The sequence below is a fragment of the Equus przewalskii genome, chromosome 6 (genome assembly GCF_037783145.1).
Source record: "Equus przewalskii isolate Varuska chromosome 6, EquPr2, whole genome shotgun sequence".
Taxonomy (NCBI): Eukaryota; Metazoa; Chordata; class Mammalia; order Perissodactyla; family Equidae; genus Equus; species Equus przewalskii.
In genome coordinates, this window is record NC_091836.1 from 33526053 (window position 1) to 33548978 (window position 22926).

The following is a 22926-nucleotide window of genomic DNA, read 5'->3' on the forward strand; positions in this document are numbered from 1 at the left end:
GGGAAAAATAATTAGAGAGCGAAATTTTAAAATACCATTTATCCTAGCACAAAAAAAAATGAAATTCTATGAATTCATTTAACAAAATTCATGTAAGACTTCTATGCTGAAAACTATAAAATATGACTAAAGAACATTTAAGAAAATCTAAATAAATGGAAAGATATGTCATGCTCACAAGTTGTAAGACTAAATATCATTAAATTTTTAAGTCTATCTTAGTCAATCTATGGATTCAATTCAATACTTGTCAAAATACCAGCAGAAATGTTGGTAGCACTTGACAAGATGATTCTTAAATTTATATGGAAATACAAAGGTCCTACAATAACCAAACCACTTTTAAGAAGAAGAGAGTGGGAGGACTTACAAACCTAACTCCAAGAATTACATACAGTTACAGAAATTAAAAGAGTGTGGGAGTGAAGTAAGGACAGGCAAATAGATTAATGGAGCAGAGGGAAGTATCCAGAAATAGACCCATAGGTATAGGTCAATTGACTTTTTTTAAAAGTGCTAGAGTAATTCAGTGAGAAAAGAAAGTTATTTTCAATGAATGATTCTCAAACACCTAGATGTCTACATATAAACAAAAATTATCCTCAATCCACATTTCACATCATACACAATTAATTTATGATGAATCAGAAACTTAATTGTAAAGGTTAAGCCTAGAGAAGAAAATAGGAGAATATCTTCACGACCTTAAAGTAAGAAGAATTACTTAAATATAAAAAGTACTACCCGTAAAAGAAAAATACCATAAATTTGATTTGATCAATATAGAAAACTTCTGTTCTTTGAAATACATCATTAGGATATTATAAAGGAAAACCAAAAACAGGAAGAAAATATTCACAATACATATATCTGTCAAAGGACTCATATCTACATTATACATAGAAATCCTACAAATAAGTTAATAAAAGACTAAAAGTATATATTAAGGGAACCAATATTTAAACACATAATTCAGGACATTCAAATAGACAATAAGCGTATGGAAAGTTGGTCAAAGCATTACTTTTTAGAAAAATGAAAATTAATACAATGATGGGCTATCACTACATACCTATTACAATAGACAAATTGAAAAGATTGACAATATGTAATGTTGGCAGGAATGTGGAGCAAATAAAATGCTCTTATATTGCTTGTAGGAATATAAAATGGTACAACTATTTGTAAAACTGGCAGTATCTTATAGGTGAAACATATACCTGTCCTGTGACCCAGTAATTCCATTCCTATTCTTGCACCTCAAAAAATTAATACATACATCCACAAAATGTCTCCTACATAAATGTTCATAACAGCTGCACTCAGAACAGCCAAAAACATTTCCCTTAATAGGAAATGAACCAAATAAGGATCAACATGAAAGTAGATAAATGAGCAATGTTATATTCACACAATGGATGATAAACCGGCAACAAAATAGAACAGACTATTGATATGTACAACAACTTGGGTGAATCATGAAAAGAAATAAGGAATTAATCTGGCAAAGTACACCAGGAACACATTAAGGAGAGTCTAGATTGCAAAGCCCAAAGGCAATTTGTCACCCAATGAGTAGCCTGTAAAATTCTTTGAATAACAGAGTGATATTCATTGATTCATTCCACCAATATTAATGGAGAAACAATGTGTCTGGCACTGGTCTAGAGGTTGCAGATAAAATCTACATAAAACAAAGTCCCCACCCTCATTGAGCTTTTACTCTAGTAGGGAGAAGACAGACAACAAATAAAAGAAATAAGTAACTTATGTAATATTTTAGAAGATATTAAGAGCTATAAAAAACAAACTGAGGTGTGGGACGTGTGTTTAAATAGGATGGTAGATTATGTCTCTTCGGAACATTTGATTGAACATGTGAAGACTATGGTCAGAGTTGTGCTGTTAATATCAGCTACTCTAAAGGATCAGTGGGTGAACGTTCTTAATGTCTCACTCCTTCCAGGCAGTGCATTATTTTCCTGTGCTTCAGACAATAGCTTCACCATAAGGACTGGCATTCACAGAGGGAATTTTGTACTTAGTGACAAATTAGAGAGAGCCAAAGACTTTTCTGAGCTTTTTATAAAATCACGAGTCACACAATGAAGGTCACTGCCCATGCACATTTCTGGTCTTTAAATAGCCAATGCCAGCTACTTTAAATTTATTTAATTTTCAAATCAGCTCTCAGGAAAGGATCTGATAAATTCCTTTGTACAGGGACTAACTGAGCTGGTGTGTGGTAACCAATACTCCAAAAGCTTTCACAGGGTGTTTATTATATTTTTAGTCAGAGGGAAAAAATTCTGTATTCAGAAATTCTGAATCAAGCCTCAGTGAATAAGTGGGTAAGCTTTCTTTTCAATCAGGGCTTCTCATGAGAAGTTTATGAACTCACACCACAAAGGTTAAACCAAGCTTCTTGTCCAGTCCAACTGCAATCTCTGCACCAGTCACCATGTTTATGTTTGGGCACATGTCAATGTCTGCTTGCTTATCCACCTCTGTGAGACACTATCAGCCAATTCTCCACAATGAAGGTACTTCATTTGTAGGTTTACACTTACATTTTGTTTTGTCTCATGGTGATTCTAATGAACCCCAAGCCTGATCTAAATTCCACTACACATAAATTACAAATGGAGAAAACTAGTTAACTATCATAAATTCTCATAAGGACCTAGAGGTAAAGAAGATCTCAGGGGTTCATTAAAATTTGACTTTTTTTCAGGGCTGGCCCAGTGGCATAGTGGTTAAGTTCAAGTAAATAGAGGAAGATTGGCAACATACATTAGCTCAGGGCCAATCTTCCTTTCCCTCCCCACCCAAAAATTGATTTTTTTTCTAGGAGCCTGGAGGTTTCTTGTCTATATGATGCAACATGAGGAAAACTCCCTCTGAGTTGACATCACTTCAAAGAGTATTGCCATGAAAACTTTATATCAAATGCATTTTAACCATGCCTTCTCCAAAGTCAAGTTCACTAATGACTTTCTCTAGCACAAGCAGAAATGAGTACAAAGAAATATCTGTGACCAGGTTCATTTCGTACAGAATCTTCCACTTTCCATAACCTGAATATCTGCTTGATCATCTCTTTGCTTTAGTTGCTTCTAGCACATATCTAACGTAAGTATGTTTATATACTATATATATTATTATGCATAATGTAGTTGTATGTCTCATATGAAAATGTATACAATGTGTTTGCATATATGTCTCAGAGCCTTGGTAGACTATCATATAGCACTAGTATGGCACCGAGTGAGTTGTTCATCACTACACACCAGAGAAACATAAGGACACACATTACTTCCACAAGAAGAGACATGGAACCTAGCTGGAGATAAAATATGGGAGCAGATAGGTCTTCATTTGAAATAGCCTTAACACCAAAAGAAGTGAATAAAATCAAGGTCATTAAACAGGAGTCAGATGGGACAGTGCTCTTTTTTAATGTTCAATTAATCTTAAATTTGTACATCACTTAGCATTTTAAAATTCTAGATTTAGTGACAAAATGACACTCTTCCTGCATTGGAGGAGCTTACAGTCTAAAAGAGGCAGCTCTCATATTGTCTCTTCTTCCTTTTCCTCTCCTATCTAATTTCACTTCCAAGCAACCCATGCAGTTCTTTTTCCTCTTTAAGTGCTTGGTGAGCTCCTCTGTTCAATAACCTCGTCTATAAGGGTGGCTACCCAACTAGAAACTTTAGTTCTCACATTTACATTAAATCCATAAAGTGGTATCCAGTATTCCTAGATACCTAGATTTACAGTAATCTGTCCTATGATCAATCACAGACAAACTTCAAAGCTGAGCTCATCTTCTCTTCTGCAAAAGCAGATACATCCTCATCCTTCCCCATTAAGTGGGCATAAGCATTGGAAGGAATGACAGTGGAGTATCAATAAAGTGACTGCCTGGCAATTTGCCTAAAACAGTCCTAGATTATGCCTGTGGTTCCAACAGAACTGTTAGAAGCACCATCTTTCTGTCTCAGATGCATACTGGTGAATGATAAGCCATAGTCTCCCTAAATCTCAGAGCATGAACTTTAGAATCAGTCTAATTTCATACAAATCCTGGCTTTGCCTCTAACCACATGTGTAACCTTAGGAAATCTTTAACCTCTCTCTGAACTTCAAGTCCCTTACCTTTCAAGAAGATGATAATTGTGTCTCAAAGAATTATTGTGAATAAATGGTGCTTATTACAGCCCTTAGAATACATAAAATGAACTAATATAAATGATATAATAAATTCTAAAATATTTAGCTTTAAATATATAAAAATAATAAACAAATAAATACTAATACTTAGTATTCAAAATTATCTCTCTTAATAACAGTGCTATTTTATATAGCCAGTGGTATCAGAATGGGCTGAAAGAGAGAGCAGAGCAAGCAAAAAGATCAGTTAGAAGACTTTCCATAGTAGTAAATATAGAAAGACACAAACAGTGTAGGAGACATGGTAATGGAATAATTAACACAATTTTCTATCTCAGAAAAAAGTAACAAAATGGCAATAGATACACACTTAATAATAGCTTCTTTAAATGTCAATGAACTAAATGATTCAATTGAAAGACATAGCATGGCTAAATGGATAGAAAAAGAAGACACATATATATGCTGCATACAAGAGACACACTTCAGACCTAAAGGTGCTCAGAAACTGAAAGTGAAGGGATGGGAAAAGATACTCCATGCAAAGGGCAAGGAAAAGAAAGCTAGGGTAGCAATACTCCATCAGAAAAAAATAGAATTTAACAAAAATTGTAACAAGAGACAAAAAAGACTACATAATAATAAAGGGACCAATCCAACAAAAGGACATAACACTTGCAAATATCAGTGTGCCCAACATAGGAGCACCTAAATATGGAAAGCAATCAGTAACAGATATAAAAGGAGAAAATGACACTAACACAATAATAGCAGAGGATTTTAATGCTCCACTTACTTCAATGGATAGACAATCCAAATAGAAGATCAATAAGGAAACATTGGCCTTAAATGATACATTAGACCAGATGGACAAATATATACAGAACATTCCATCCAAAACCTACAGAATACACATTCATTTTGAATACACGTGGAATATTCTCTAGGAAGGATCACATATTAGGCCACAAACCAATCTCAATAAATTTTAAAAGATGAAAATTGTAGTAAGCATCTTTTCAGACCACAACAGTATGAAATTAGAAATCAATTGCAAAAATAAAACGGGAAAATTCACAAACATGGAGACTAAACGTAATGATACTGAACATCTATTTGGTCAATGAGGAAAGCAAAGGAAAAATTTAAAAAATACCTGAAGACACACCAAAATGAAAATAAAACATGCCAAAATTTGTGAGATAAAGCAGAAGAGGCACTAAGAGGGAAGTTTATAGCAATAAACATGAGTAGCCAACATCAATAGGCAAGATAAACTTCAAACAAACTAAAAGTACACCTAAAGTAATTAGAAAAATACAGCAAATCCAAAGTCAGTAGAAGGAAGGAAATAATAAACATCAGAGCAGAAATGAAAGACTAAAAACAATAAACAAAACTAAAGAAACTAAGCACTGATAATCTGTAAAGATAAAGCACATTGACAAACTGTTAGCCAGACTCACCCAGAAAAAAAGAGAGAAGGCTCAAATGAACGAAATCAGAAATGAAAGAGGAGAAATTACAAAAGACACCACAGAAATGCAAATGATTATAAGATAATACTATGAAAAGCTATACATGAATGAATTGAGGAATCTAGAAGAAACGGATAAAGTATTAGAATCATACAGCCTTCCAAAACTGAATCAGGAAGAAATTGAGAATCTAAATAGACCAAGCACCAGTAAGGAGGTCAAAACAGTATTAAAAACCTCCCAAAAAACGAAAGTCGGGACAAGTAGTCTTCCCTGGTGAATTCTACAAAACATTCAAAGAAGACATAGTACTTATCCTCTCAAACTCTTCCAAAACTTTGAAGAGGAGGGGAAGCTTACTAACACATTCTACAAGGCCAACATTACCCTGATACCAAAACCAGACAAGGACAACAGAAAAAAGGAAAATTACAGGGCAATATCATTGATGAACATCAATGCAAAACTCCTCAACAAAATACTAGCAAGTTGAATACAATAATACATTAAAAAGATCATACACCATGATCTAGTGGTATTTATTCCAGGATTGCAAGGATGGTTCAACATCTGCAAATCAATTAACGTGATACACTACATTAGCAAAATGAAGAATAAAAATTACATGAAAACCTCAACAGACACAGAGAAAACATTTGACAAGACCCAATATCTATTTATGATTTTTAAAACTCTCAATAAAATGGGTATAGAAGGAAAGTACCTCATCATAATAAAGGCAATATATGACAACCCACAGCTGACATCATCAATGGTGAAACACTGAAAGTTATTCCTTTAAGAACAGGAACAAGACAAGGATGTCTACTTTCACCACTCTTATTTAACATAGTATTGGGAGTACTAGCCAGAGCAATCAGGCAAGAAAAAGAAATAAAAGGGATCAAAATTGGAGAGGAATAAGTAAAACTATCAATATTTTCAGATGAAATGATCTTATATTTAGAAAACCCTAAATAATCCACAAACAAAACTATTAGAAATAATAAACGAACACACAAAAGTTGCAGGGTACAAAATCTACATACAAAATTCAGTTGCATTTCTATACACTAAAAACAAAATAGCAGAAAGAGAAATTAAGAATACATTTCCACTTACAGTTGCAGTAAAAACAATAAAATACCCAGGAATAAATTTAACCAAAGAGGTGAGACACCTGAACACTGAAAAGTATAAAAGGTTGTTGAAAGAAATCAAAGAAGACACAAAGAGGTGGAAGGATATTCCACGCTCATGAACTGGAAGAATTATCACAGTTAAAATGGCCAGTCTTCCTCAGACAAGCTACAGATTCAATGCAAACCTTGTCACAGTACCAATGACATTTTTCATGTAAATAGAACAAAAACCCTAAAATTTACATGCAACAACAAAAGACCTCAATTAAAGTAATCCTGATAAAAAAGAACAAAGCTCAAGGTATCACACTCCCTGATTTCAAAATATACTACAAAGCTATAGTAATCAAGGTAGCATGGTACTGGCACAAAAACAGACACACAGAACAATAGAACAGCATCGAGAGCCCAGAAATAACAGCACACATCTATGGGCAGCTAATTTTCAACAAAAGAGCCAAGACTATACAATGGAGAATGCAAAGTCTCTTCAATAAATGGTGTTGGAAAAACCAGACAGCAATATGCAAAAGAATGAAAATAGACCATTATCTTCCACCATACTCAAAAATTAACTCAAAATTGATTAAAAACTTGAATGCAAGACCTGAAACCATAAAACTTCGAGAAGAAAGCATAGGCAGTATGTTCTTTACATCAGTCTTAGCAGTATCTTTTTGAATACCATGTCTCACCAGGCAGGAAACAAAAGCAAAAATAAAAAATGGGACTACATTAAATTAAAAAGCTTCTGCACAGTAAAGAAAGCCATCAACAAAGTGAAAAGACAACCTAACAATTAGAAGAAGGTGTTTGCAAATCAGAAATCTAAGGAATCAATATCCAAAATATGCAAACAACCCCTATAACTCAACAACAAAAAACCAAACAACCCTATTGAAAAATGAGCAAAAGAATTGAATGGACATTTTTCCACAGAAGATATGAGGTCAACACGCATATGAAAAGGTTTTCAATATCATTGGTTATTAGGGTAATCCAAATCAAAACTACAATGAACTATCACTTCACACCCATCAGAATGACTATAATGAACAGGACAAGAAATAGCAAGTGTTGGAGAGGATATGGAGAAATGGGAACCACCATACACAGTTGGTGTAAATGCAAACTGATGCAGCCACTGTGGAACAGAGTATGGAGATCCCACAAAATATTAAGAATACAACTACCATTTGAGCCAGCTATTCCATTTTGGGTATTTATCCAAGGAACACAAAAACACAAACGCAAAGAGATATTCACACCCCTATGTTCATTGCAGCATTATTCACAATTTCCAAGACTTGGAAGCAACCTAAGTTCCTATCAATGGATGAATAGATAAAGATGTGGTATATAGATATACAACGGGATACTACTCAGACATAATAAAAGATGAAATGTTGCCATTTGCGACATCATGGAGGGACCTTAGGGCGTTATGCTAAGTGAAATAAATCAGACAGAAAAAGTCAAGTACCTAAGTACTGGATAATTTCACTCATAAGCGGAAGAGAAAACAGCAACAATAACAAGACACAAACACATAGATAAAAAGATTATATTGTTGGTTACAAGAGGAAAAGGGGGAGGGAGGAAGGAAAAGCAGTAAATGAGCACATGTATATGGTGATGGATGGTAATTACTCTTTGGGTGGTGAACATGATGTAGTCAACACTGAAATAGAAATATAATTATGTACACCTGAAATTTATATACTGTAAACCAATGCTACTTCAATAAAAAATTAATTTAAAAAATTTTTTAAATAATGGATTTTAAAAAAGGACTGAAACTTTCCCCCAAAATGCCCACACGTGGGAAAAAGAATTCGATAATCAGAAATGTTTGAAAAGGCACGTGTAGCATCAAAGTGCAGGCTTGGAGTCAACCAGACGTGGAATAAAATCCTAACTCTATTACTCATTTTCTGTGTGAACTTGAGCAAGTTACTTAACCCTGCCTAGACTCAATGCGCCCATCCAAAAAATGAAGATAATAATACCAAATTTGCAGGTGTTTGTGAGGATTAGATGTGGCCTTAGTAAAGATTCAACTTAGAAAATAATTATGGTATAAATAAAGCATCACAGATGACAAGGGAGAACGGTTGAAGAGTGAGGAATAGCTAAATTCCTGAGAAGTTGGGAGAAGGATTGAAAATAACTGAATAGATCATTCTCTTGCTCTCCTGTTCATTCATTCTTACATAGCTCTCTACATATATTCAGTCTAAAAGAGCCTTCTACTACTTATTGATTATTTCAAGCATATATTTACAAGTCCCGAGGATCTTATATAAAAAGCTCCAGCCAGGAAAAATCTTTATCTCATAACTTTTGCACATACTAACACACCCAGTATCTAAAACAGTGACGAATATATTTTTAGATGCACGATGCAATCTTTTTGAATACAATAGACTTATAAATGAATATATTTAAATAAAAATCTTTACTGCAAACTCCCAAATTAGGAGTGATCTTTTATTTTCTGAAGCAATACACAAGAGGTTCCCAGAGACATTTAGTAAACTCCCTCATTTCCCTCACCACAAAAAAATAGAAATATAACTAGTTTTATAAATCAGTTTGAGGTCTGAATGTGCTAGAGTTGGTGATGGTTGACGATAATGCCAGATGGCATATGTCTAATGGCTGAGATTTCCAAAGTCAAGTTATTTGTAGAATAAAACAGTATACCACAACTTATCACAGAAATACTGGAAGAAATTCAGTTATTAGCTCCTTCAGGGCTCATCTTTGTTACAGGTAGCTCCTCAAAGCTCATCAAAATAAAATTCTTATGTTAAACATTACATGTCAAGAACATAGGTACTATTTCATAAATCTGCCTCTACAATACTATAAAATCTACAATTTCCTAAGGAGGAAAGATAAATCAAGATTGTGTGGTGGATTGAAATACAGATGGGGTTAATCAGGAAAAAAATAAGATGGTCTTCAAGTGCAAGTTGTGGTTTAATAGGTAGGATCAGGGAGATGATTCTACACATAATGAAGACATATCCACAGACAAGAAAACTTTTTGTAAAACAGAAATCTTAGACAAATACAGAACAAAGATTGAAGGGGCTGTCTGCAATTTACAATGACCTTTACTGAGAATGAAAGTCACACACTTTCTCTGGAAAATGTTACCGAATTTCACAAAGCCGTTTCTCAGGAACGTTATTCTAGTGACTTGCTTAAATCAGAAAGCAAAGTGTTATTGTGGAAGGAGCTGAGTCAAAAGATCTGCTCTGATTGTACTGCCTTGAACAAGACACTAAGTTCTCTTCGCCTATTATTTCCCCCTCTGTAAAGTGCCGATAATTAAACCTGATTTATCTGTCATGATCTTGTTGAAATCAAATCAGGTGTTGTTAAAACCAGTACATACTTTTTGGTGCTATTTTACTTGATGCTGTTGACAGCTAATTCCTTCCTGAACTATTGACATTCCTTCACTTTCAAGATATCTGAACTTTCTGGTTTTTGCCAAATTCAGGCCACTTATTCTCATTCTCCTTCAAGGCTCCTTCTTACCTGCCCATGAATGTTGCTGATCCAGATCCTCAACTTTCTTCCTCTCATCCTACTTACTTTCTCTGAGAGATCTCATTCACTTCCTTCATTGAATGATTTGACCTGCTAAATCTACACTCCTAGGAATGAATTTATAGCTGAAATACAAGCAACCTACTGGACATCTGCACTTGACTCTCCCACAGATACCTAAAACTGAATATGTTGAAGTCTTAATTTAGTGTTATCTTCCCTCTAAAATTTCTGCTTCTCCTATGTTACCCTACCTCAGAATATGGCACCATTTTCCTTGTTGCTCACTCTTCTCCATCGATATTTAAATCATGGTGATTTTACCATTTAAATGATTCATGCCAGTTGTCTGAAAATCACTTACTGAAAGCTAATTTAGTAGCAGGCCAATTTGTTAAAAGCCAATTCACTGAAGAGCCAATTTGTAAAATGATTGTTTTGCTGTGTCTAGTTTTACTTTCACTTGTCTTGTAAGCAGTATGTGCTTATTTCATAAAATTAGTAAATATAGATAAACATAAAATTACTCGTATTTCCACAGTGCATAAACAACGTTAACATTTTAATGTATATTGCCACATATAGTTTATGCATGTATTCAATTTGCATAGTATTGTTATGACAAAAGAGATAATGTTGTACATAAAATTCTAACCTGTTTTTCATCTTGAAAACATCATGAACATCTTTCACATAAATAACTAAAATTAATCATCATTCTTAATGAGTATGTGGTATTCCTTTGATGGGAGAACCGTAATTAAGTCTGTGAATTCTTCATTGTCTAACAGTTTTTATGTTCAGTTTTTCACTATAATAACAAGGATGAATAGGAAGTGCATTTTTTCAACATAACATTATGCTTTTAAGATAAATTCCTGAAAGTTTAACTGTTGTGTCTAATGATGTACTTTTTATTAAGGCTTTTCATACATATTGCTGAATTGTATTTACAAAAATTTTTCCCAATATAAACTCCTATAAACAATAAAGGAGAGTTCCTTTTTCCCCATATCCTAGCTAACAATAGATACTATCATTCAAAAACTTCTCAACCTAATTTGATTTTGAAAATGGCATCCCATTATTTAAGTCACAATTGTTTGATTACTAATGATGTTGGTCATTGGTCATTTTTGTTTATTGGCCATTTCTATTTTTCCATTTTAAATCAACTTTAGTAATTTAAATATAATAAATTATTAAATACAACTATTGTAGATGAACAATTTGCATTACCACAAGAAGTCCCCTTATACACCTTTGCAGTTAATCTCCTTATACCCCTGAGCCAAGACAACCACTGACTTTCTTTCTATCACTATTGATTAGTTTTGCCTGATGTAGTAGAATTTCATGTAAATAGAACCCTACTGAAGGTACTCTTTTGTATCTGATACCTTTTGCCCAGCACAATGCTTTTGTGATTCATTCATATTGTTGTGTGTATCAGTAATATATTACTTTTTATTGATTAGTAATAATCCACTGTATTACTATATCCACAGATTTGTTTATCCATTCATTTGTTGATGGACAGGTGTTGGTTCCAATTTGATCCAATGAAGATCACGCTTCTTAGGGACATATCTATAATTTAGTTCTTTGCCATTAGGGAGATAATGGGGCTATGGTTTCATATTATCATATGAAAAGAATAACAATAAAAACAGCTATTGAGCACTTACTCTGGACTATACTATGTGCTAGAGTCCAGGTTGCCCCACAGATCAATTACGTCAGAGCACCTGTGGGGGGAACCAAGACATCAACACTTTTCAAGTGCTCCAGGTGATTATCATATCCAGACAATGTTGAAAACCAACGTCTTAGGGCCTCAAGTCCAGTGAAAAAGTTAAGAACAAATTCCAGACACCTAATGATAACTCCCATTTTTATAGGAACCCATTGCTTTAAAAAAATTTTAAATATGTATTATCCCACATTATATTTACAACCACCTTTGGACTATACATCACTCATTTTTTCAACTTTCAGATACAGAAGTTGATTGTACTTAATGATACATTTGTAACTACCATTTTGCCCTCACACTGTATCTATTTGAGATAGGTATTTGTACATTGATATTTAATGAATATTCAGGAATTGCATAGATAACAGGGAAATTTCATTTCTGAAGCAAAAGGCATCTCCAAATGCAAAATATGAAATGTACTGCTTGTTACCTATAGGGTAGAGGTTCTCAAATTTTGCCTGCACCACCGTCACCTGGAGAGAATGTTAAACACAGATTGCTGGGCCCCATCCCCAGAGTTCCTGATTTGGTAGATCTGGGGTGAGGCCTGAGAGTTTGCATCTTGAATGTCTCCAGATGATGCTGATGCAGCTGCTCCAGGGACTACACTTTAAGAACCACTGCTCTAGGATATTTGTAAAATATGAAGGTGGTAAAAATTCCAGATCTCACCCCCTTTCTCTTCTCATCTCCATCATCTTTGAAACACATAGGGGTCTGGTGTTCCACACAGCAAACAGCAGGATGAGGGGAAGGTGCATCAAGAAAGAGCCCAGGATGACTCAGCTGGCCTCAAAAGCTCAAAACTAGCTTCACTCAGTAGTCCAAGATGCAGCCTTTCATGATGTTCCGCTCTCCCATCTCCACAGGGCTCCCAACCAGCAAACAAAGGCCGCAGAAAATCACTTTACAGTGACAGATTTCATTCTCTAGGGATTAACAAATCAGCCAGAGCTCCAGCTCCCCCTCTTCCTCCTCTTCCTTGGGACCTACTCAGTCACCATGATAGGGAACCTGGGCATGTTCACACTGATTTGTTTGAATGCTCAGCTTCACACCCCCATGTACTACTTCCTCAGCAATCTGTCACCTGTGGATCTCTGCTATTCCTCTGTCATTACCCCTAAAATGCTAGTGAACTTTGTGTCAGAGAAGAAAGTCATCTCCTACGCAGGGTGCATGTCACAGCTCTACTTCTTTCTTGTGTTTGTCATTGCCGAGGGATGTACGCTGTCATCAATGGGCTATGGCGGCTGTATCCGTCTGCAGCTGTTTGCTGTACAACATGATCATGTCTCATCAAGTCTGCTCCCTGCTGGTGGCTGTGGTCTATGCCATGGGGCTCACTGGCCCAACAGTAGAGACTGGCCTGCTGTTAAAACTGTCCTATTGTGAGGAACTCACCAACCATTACTTCTGTGACATTCTCCCACTCATGAAACTCTCCTGCTCTAGCACCTATGACATTGAGATGACAACTTTAATGTTTAGTGGATTTAACATCATAGTTACCAGCTTAATAATCTTTCCTTTGCCTTACTCCTCTCTAGCATCCTCCATGTCTACTCCACAGAGGGAAAGTCCAAAGCCTTCAGCAACAGCAGCTCCCACTTTACAGCTTGAGATTATTGTATGTGTCTGCTTTGTTCATGTACTTAAAACTCTTCACGGCCAGATCCCCGGCCCAGGAGAATGTTGCATACATATTCTACACCACAGTGATCCCCAAGCTGAACCCCTTAATCTATGGCTTAAAGAATAAGGAGGTAGATGCTGTCATGCAGGGAACACTGAGGAAAAAACTCTTTGGATGTAAATGTCATTATTCTTAGGTTGAAAATTGGGATTGAAATATAGGGGAGAGGCCCTCTAAAAGTTTTCACTCACAAAAATAGAGGACAACCACTTCTCAACATGACTGATTTTGTGCATTTACTCATTTTCCCTCTTCCCGTTCTCCCTCTCACATCCCTCATGTCTTGCTCTACTTAAACTTTGCTGGTTTCAACTTCGTGTTTTCTTCGTTTTGTGATCAGTTATTTGTTTTTGTATCCTTGGCCCTTTGGTAAACATGTATCTATCTTGATTATGACTTAACACAAATTTAGAACTTTCCACTATGCTGTTTTTTTTTGGGAGGGGGGGTTAATTGCAGTAACATTGGGTTATAACATTATATAGCTTTTGGATGTACATCATACTATATTTCCAATTTTGTGTAGATTACATTATGTTCACCATCCAAAAACTAATTATAGTCCATCCCCTCACATGTGAGCCTAGTCACCCCTTCCCCTCCCCTCCTTCCCCCATGGTAACCAACAATCCATTCTCTGTTGCTATGTGTTTGTTTGTTGCTGTTTTTATCTTCTACTTATGATTGAGATCATATGGTATTTGACTTTCTCCCTCTGACTTATTTCACTCAGCATAATACCCTCAAGGTTCATCCATGTTGTCAAAAATGGCCAGATTTCATCATTTCTTAGGGCTGAGTAGTATTCCATTGTGTATAAATACCACATCTTCTTTATCCATTCGTCCCTTGATGGACACCTAGGTTGCTTCCAAGTCTTGGCTATTGTGTATGATGCTGCAATGAACATAGGGGTGCAAATATCTCATACAGCTCAACAACAAAAGTCCAACAACCCAATCAAAAAATGGGCAAAAGACCTGGACAGAGACTTCTCCAAAAAAGATATATGGATGGCCATCAGGCATATGAAAAGACACTAAACATCATTAGCTATCAGGGAAATGCAAATCAAAACCACAATGAGGTATCACCTCACTCTTGTCAGAATGGCTATAATTAACAAGACAGGAAACAACAAATGTTGGAGAGGATGTGGAGAGATGGGAACCCTCGTACACTGCTGGTGGGAGTGAAAACTGGTACAGCCACTGTGGAAAGCAGTATAAATTATCCTCAGAAAATTAAGAATAGATCTACCATATGATCCAGCTATCCCACTGCTGGGTATTTATCCAAAGAACTTGAAAACACAAAGGCATAAAGATACTTCCACTATGTGTTTAAGAGAGCTGTTCATTGATTTGTCATCTTCTATAGAGAAAATACTACCCAAACTAATTGTAATTTGTAATTAAGAGTACACAAAACAAATGGAGATGTATTTGAAAGTCACCAAGAAGCAGCAAATAGATTCTTTAACGCCCATATTTCTCCTTCCATTATACTGTTCTGATTATACTGTCAATGTCTACTTATTCCTGCCAAGATTATCTAAATGGTCCCTTCACCAGCTACTGCCATCATCACCATCATCATCATCATATCTAACATTTATGAATGCTATTTTCTAAGTGTTTTCTTTAATTATCTCATTTTCTCAGATGAGGAAACTTTGGTTCATAGAGGTTAGGTAACGTCTCCAGATCACAGAACTGGTAAGTAATTAGTAATGATATTAAAACCCACAACTCATTATCCCACTCTCTTGGCCAACAGTCTCACTAGGTAGCCTATTAAACTTAACCTAATTATAACCTTCCAATTTCAAGTGCTTCCTGAAAATAACTTCCTCTCTTCCACTGTCTTCCCACAGCTCCCAGATAAGCAAGGAATATTAGACATCCATGTAGTCTTTTCTCCTCCTAAAACAACTGACTTTTTGCATCACCTGTCAACCTGACTCAGTACCAATAGGCATGGGTCAAAATCTCTTCTGCCATTTTTTTTCTTCTGCCATTTTTGAAGCAATATCAGGGATTCATGTTAAATAATTAGTTACCTTGCACTGCAAAAGATTGATGGACAAAATGGGTATAGAAGGAACGACCTCAATATGATAAGGCCAAATATGACAACCCCACTGCTAACATCATAATCAACAGTGAAAAAATGATATTTTTTCTTCTAAGATCAAGAAAAAAGTGAGGGTACCCACTCTCAGTACTCTTATTTATCAGAGAACTGAAACTCCTAGCCAGAGCAATCAGTCAAGAAAAAGAAACAAAAGGCATTCAAATTGTAAAGGAAGAAGTAAAATTCTCTTTCTTTGCAGATGTTGTGATCGTATATAGAAAAATTTCAAGGCTCCACCAAAAAACTATTCAACAAATTCAGTTAACTTAATCAACTGATTCAGTGAAGTTAGAACAATCAACAAATTCAGTAAAGTTGAAGAGTATAAAATCAACATACAGAAAGCAATTGAATTACTATATACTAACAACAAAATATCTGCGAAAGAAATAAAGTAAACAATCTTATTTACAACAGCATCAGAAACAAAAATCTACTTAGGAATAAACTTAACTAAGGAGGTGAAAGATCTCTACCCTGAAAACTGTAAGACTTTGAAGAAAGAAACTGAAGACAAAGCAAATAAACGGAAAGCTATCCCATGTTCATAGACTGGAAGAATTAATGTCGGTAAAATGGCCATACTACCCAAAGCCATCTATACACAAATTGCAATACCTATCAAAATTATACTGTCATTTCTCACAAATAGAAAGAACAATCCTAAAATTTTCATGGATTCACTGAAGACCCCAAATAGCCAAAGCAATCCTGAGAGAGAAGGACAAAGCTGGAGGCATCACACTTCCTGTTTCAAACTAGAATGGTATTCCCATAAAAATAGACACATAGACCAATGGAACAGAAATGTGAGTCATAAATAACTTTCATGTTTATGGTCAACTAATATAAATGATGCTGGGAAAACTGAATTATCACACAGCAGCAGGGAGAAGCTGGGTCTTTGATGACAAATAGGTGATCATGTTTTTCATTGTCACAAAGGTCATCATTTTGGGAGAAATGATAGAGGAATAGAAGAAAATTATGAAGGAAAAGCTAACGATTAAAAAGTATATGGTGTTAAAGTTAGAATTATCCAAGCCAGGATGACCAAAGAGCAAAGAGAACACAAGGACCTGGAGCTCTGATCCACGTGTCAATTTAGAAAAACTTACCCAAGAAAACAAGGACTAAACAACACATTTCTAAGTAAGAAATAGGTCACATCAGAAGAAATCAGAGGGAAAATTGGAAATATTTTGAAGTGAAAAAATAATGAAAAGAAAAGAGGAATCTCTCTTGAGAAAATAATCTGAAACCTAGACAAAAATGTTAACACAAAGTGATAACACAGCATTATCTATAGTAATAAAACATAGAAGAACTTGACACAATTTTAATATTCAACAATAGCGGAAGACAAATAAAATATGGCATACCTACGTGATGAAAACCATGAAAAATATAATTCAAAAAATATTTATTGGTAAGCATTTATAGCATGGAATATAGACTATGATTCCACTGGAACAAAATTTTACATTTTGGATGAGATTTTCCTTTCCTGAACTCTGAAGAAGTGTAGTGTAAACCCTGACAGTTGAGTGTTTTTTCTCTCTTTTTTGTAATGGAAGTGCCTGATTTAAGCTTTGCTTACCTAGGCATCCACTTCAAAGATGGCTATTTCAAATACATACATTACCAGCCACAGGACTAGATAAAGATCCAGGTCACCTAGCCAACTGAGGCTCCTTTGTTTTAGAGATCTTGCTGGTTTCAATAACTAATTATTTGGGCCACTTGTTTTTCCTCTTCCCATGCTTCAAATTTTCACTCATGTTTTAAATTCACTGCCAAAGAGCAAACCTGCCAAACTCTAGGCCACCACCCTCAACTCAATAAAAGCAGAACCCCAAAGCTGTGCATTCTCTCTCTCTGTCTCTCTCCTCACAACTTCTCTGAGTAGTCCCAGCTATAATGTGTAATTGCCAACTCCTATAAGAAATAAAACTTTATTTTTTCAAAGTTTCCTGATGATTATTGATTGAGAGTACTGTGAAATCAAAATAAGAACTGTGAAGACTGGTCCAATCACAAAATTGGTTATTGATAGGCTGAGACCAGCACAAAACATGGAGTGTATTGGTTAGCTATTGCTATATAACAACCTCACAAGGCCTTACTGGTATAAAACAGTGAAAATTTGTTCCTCACATAACTACAAGATTATTGTGGTGCCTCATCTTGTCTGTGCACAGGCAGGCAGCTCTGATTCAATAGCTGCCCCACATGTTTTCATCATGAGAATCAGCTGGAAGCAGTAGCACCTGCCTAGGAGAAGCTCTTATCAAGGCAATGTCAGGAGCACAAAAGGGCAAGCCACACCATGTAATCATATCCCATACACCTACTTACATCACACTCACTGATACCCTATTGGCCTAAATGGGTCACATGGCCAAGCTGACCAACAATGAGGCAGGCAAACATACCATACCTCTATGAGACTATGGCAAGAGTAGGGATTGATAATACTACTAGGGTGAGTGACAAACTTTGACCAATAATGCGAACTACTACATTGAAGTATAGGTAATCTATTTTGTTCATACATATTTTTATATTTGAAACTTGCAACAATAAATGTGAATTACTTCAAGAGTGGGAAAAAGAGGAACCATGTGCCTCGTTTATTAAAATAAATAAATAAACATGTTTAGAACCATGTGCTGAATTAAAAACACTTGCTATGCTGGCAAGTATTTCAGCTATCAAAGGCTCTGACCTCATTACAGCATCACCCAAAGATAAAGGTGGTACAACCTAGGATGAGGACAGAAGACCAGGGGACAAAATATTACTCTGTGGCTGCAGGATTTGGATCCGTAGTGACACTTCCAGGGCCAATGATGCCTCTGCTCTCCCTCTTCTTGTCACCCAAATCCTTCCCCTTGCCTCTTTTGTGATTGGCTCCTCTTCTTTTGACCTCTGAAATGTTCTCTGTTCCATCCTCTTCTAAGCTGTTTCCATTGAAAAAGTCATTCTTCACAACCTTTTTAAACTACTTTAAAACAAGAAAGGGCACCAGAAATATACATATAAATAAATAAAGACACATCTATGCTTGAATATGAAGGAATTCAAAAGGAATTAGAAATAATTGTTGTTTCTAAGGAGGAGATTCAGGAATGGAATGATAGATGGGATGAAAACATGTTTTTACCGTATAATCTCCAATTATTTTGTTCAGTTTTCTACCATGTGCAAGTATTACTTTTGTCATTAGTGCTATGGAGGTGATTACAACTCCTAGCCACCCTGAGGATAGCAGAGGTGAATCCTGCTGGATCTTTTTGAGCCATCCTCTCACCTTCCAGGGGCTATATCAGAGTATGCTCTGCTCCTTTTCATAGGATTTTCATGGCCAATTTTTTCAGAAGTGGGTAGCTAGGTCCTTCTTCCTAGTGTCTCTTAGTCTGAAAGCTCCACTGAAACCTGTCCATCATGGGTGACCCTGCTAGCATTTGAAATACTGAGGCGTAGCTTTCAGCATCAAGGTGACATGCAGCCACCACAGTATGACAACCAACAGATGGGTGGTGTGGTTCCCTGACCCAGAAGTGACCCAGGCTGCAGTGGTGAGAGCACCAGATCTTAACCACTAGATCACCAGGGCGGGCAAAGTATTACTTAGTCAAAATATATATTAATATATTTTAATAATATTTAATATACTTTTTAAATGAAAGTTACAGAAGAGTCTCTTTTTCTTGTGACTAAGCAGAGTTCCAGGATGGTGAAGTGATTTACCTCGGATCAGGAAAAGCTAGAGGAGGTGCTGAAACTGGGTGAAGCAGTTCCAGCAGGGAGGGAACTAAGATTCATTAAGTGCCTGACATTTATTTCTCTCAAAAACCCCATGAACTCAAGATCATCGTCTTTCTTTTAAAAGTACAGAAATTAATATTTAGAGACATTGAGTCATTTGCTCAAAGTCACACAACTGCTAAACAACTGCCAGGATACAAAACCATCTCCACTATATGTCTCAAAAATTGCTGTTTCCTTTACTAGCTAAGGAATGTGGCCTGTTCACCTCAACCCACCTGACACACACCCCACAGGATTCCCGAACTCAGCTCTCTTTCCCTATTCCATACTGACTAAATCTTCCCCCAACACTCTCAGTTTTATAACTTCACCCCCCTTTGTCTGTATCATACTAAAAGGCAAACTAAACACTCATCTAAACATCCCACTTTCCAAGAGAAGAGAACCTTCTCAAAGAAAAGCTCATAAGTCAAAGTGTCTCCCCAGCACTTAATGCTTTAGTGCTTTTCCAAAGAACCTCCCTCTATTACTAATAAGTCATTGAGATCAAAGTGTTCTGATGTAATCTCTACCTCTCTTTACCCAATGTTGTGGATTTATAAACCAGTTCTGAGGTGAATTATCCCTTGCATATGCCTGTATGAGAAGATCAGTGCAATCTTCAGTTCGATAAAATTCTGTTCAAATTGCTTCCTCTAAAAATCGGCTGCTTGGTACTGCCTTGATATCTAACTAGAGCCCCAAAATTATTTACTCTTCCTTTAGAACTTACAGACCCATAGGTGATTATCCTGAGCCACAGATTTCTGCCTCATAGCTAAAACACCCAAACTAACACAGAGAAAAAAAACTCTCAATTCTGACTCTCTTAGTCTTGAAATAATGTATAAAACTTTTCACTCAGCATCTTCACGAACCTTAAACCTACAGAAGTCCTAATTCCCTAGGCAAGGTCCCTAGGTTTCCACACATGACCTCAGGAATTACCGTGCTTTACCCGCTATTGGGACCTACATACTTGCCACACCACCACCCCCCACACACACAATCTTAACATGTATCTATTCTCATTTGGCCAAGACCAAATTAAGTAAATTTTTCACCTCAGGGTCTCTACAAAAAAAATGAAGTATTCAATAATTATTAATTGAGAAATTATATTAAATTATTATGAATAGACTCAGATTTAAAATGATAAGGTATCATACTTTTATTTATTTATTTTCTTGAGGAAGAGTAGCCCTGAGCTAACATCTGCTGCCAATCCTCCTCTTTTTTTTTCTGAGGAAGATCAGCCCTGAGCTAACATCTGTGCCCATCTTCCTCTATTTTATGTGGGATGGCTGCCACAGCATGGCTTGATAAGCAGTGGGTAGGTCTGCTTATCCTGGAATTCAAACCCATGAACTGCAGGATGCCAAAGCAGAACATGTGAACTTAGCCGCTGCGCCACCAGGCCGGCCCCAAGGTATCATACTTTTAAAATGAAAATGCAAGGGCAGGTTTGAAGAATGAAACCGTGACATTAAAAAAGAAAGTTGTTTGGAATTCAGGGCATGGATTCCAGTCCATTTCAGTACCAGGGAGCTGTGTGGCCTTGGCCAAAATATATAATATTTCTAAGGGTCAAATCCATTAAATGAGGAAGTTACATTAAATTATCTGTAAGCCATATTCAAGATTAAGTGATCTATGATTGTAGAAATAGTTTTCACAAAATAAAGAAATCTCAAAATAGTAGAGGTGGGTCAAGGGAAAAGGAGACTAGATCTGCACTAAACACTCACCCAAATATAAAGACTTAAACTTCTCTTTCTCTATGGGAGATAGGAAAACTGGAACTTGGATCTCTCATTGAAAACAAACACATTAATGAACAAAGCATTGTATCTCCTTCCTCAAATACTACTCTTTGTCAAGAAAATATTTTTCTTGCCAAGGTTTTCCTCAGGGCAACTTTGACATCCTTGTTCCTCAAACTATAGATCAATGGGTTTAACATGGGCACCACAATGGTATAGAACAAGGAGGACACTTTCCCTTGGTCAAGGGGCAAAATAGAAGGTGGCTTCAGATATACGAAAGCTGCAGAACCATAGAAAAGAGAGACCACAATTATGTGGGAGCCGCAAGTACTGAAGGCTTTGGACCTGCCCTCAGTGGAGTGAATGTGGAGAATGCTGGAGAGGATCAGAGCATAAGAGATGAAGATGGTAACAATGGGCATTCCAATGCCAATGGAAACAACTATGAAGACCACCAGCTCATTGACATAAGTGCTATTGCAGGAGAGCTCAAGGAGAGGAAGGATGTCACACATGAAATGATTGACAAGGTTCTTGCCACAGAAGGTCAGACTTGCTATGCTTCCCGTATGGGCCATGGCCCCTGAAAATCCCATCACATACACACCCAACAAGAGGAGTAAACAGACCTGAGGAGACATGGTGACCATGTACACCAGTGGTTTACATATGGCAACATAGCGGTCACATGCCATTGCTGACAGGAGGAAGGACTCAGAGATGACAAAGAAGCAGAAAAAAAAGAGTTGAGTCATGCACCCTGCATGCATGATTATGTTCTGCTTTGAGACAAAGCTCTTTAGCATTTTGGGGATGATGGTGGTGGAATAACAGAAATCTATTAAGGAGAGGTTGAAGAGGAAAAAGTACATGGGAGTGTGCAGGCTAGAGTTCAACCCAATCAGAGTTACCAAGCCCAGGTTCCCCACCATAGCAACCGTGTAGAAACCTAAAAACAGGAAAAAGAGAAGTATCTGGAGTCCCGGTTGGTCTGTTAAGCCAAGTAGGATAAACTCTGTCACAGAAGAGTTTGTGGCTGCCATTCTTCACTGGAGACAGGTAGGGACAAGGCAGTCTGTGGGGAGAGGAAAAGAGAAAATCTTAGAGAGAAAGAAACACCATGAACACTCTCCTGGTATCTGTCCCTGATTCTTGACATTGGAATCCACAGAGAGATTTGAACCTCAGTATGGTAGGAAGGTTGTCAACTGTCTGCTGTGGATCTATCTTCACATCTCACGTGACTTTCAATTCCAGAGAACAAGATGAGGCTTAACTTTGTCTCCAGAGTGAGAACTGGTGCTTCTAGAGAAAAGGATAGGAAAAATAAGATAGATGTCATTACATTTTTAAGTCAACACATTTTCTATGTCCTTCTCTCTTCTGCCTCTGACTG

At 36.4% G+C, this 22926-nt stretch overlaps 1 protein-coding gene and 1 pseudogene across 1 annotated transcript; one reads left to right on the forward strand and one right to left on the reverse strand.

Moving 5' to 3' along the window:
* The first annotated feature begins 5757 nt into the window (after positions 1-5757).
* Positions 5758-13951, forward strand: LOC103551593 (olfactory receptor 8A1-like; annotated as a pseudogene).
* Positions 13952-21640: 7689 nt separating this feature from the next.
* On the reverse strand, positions 21641-22576 carry LOC103551574 (olfactory receptor 8B12-like). The gene has a single exon (XM_008521098.2). It carries the CDS (start codon positions 22571-22573, stop codon positions 21641-21643), a length of 933 nt encoding a protein of 310 aa, XP_008519320.1. The 5' UTR covers positions 22574-22576.
* Positions 22577-22926: the final 350 nt, after the last annotated feature.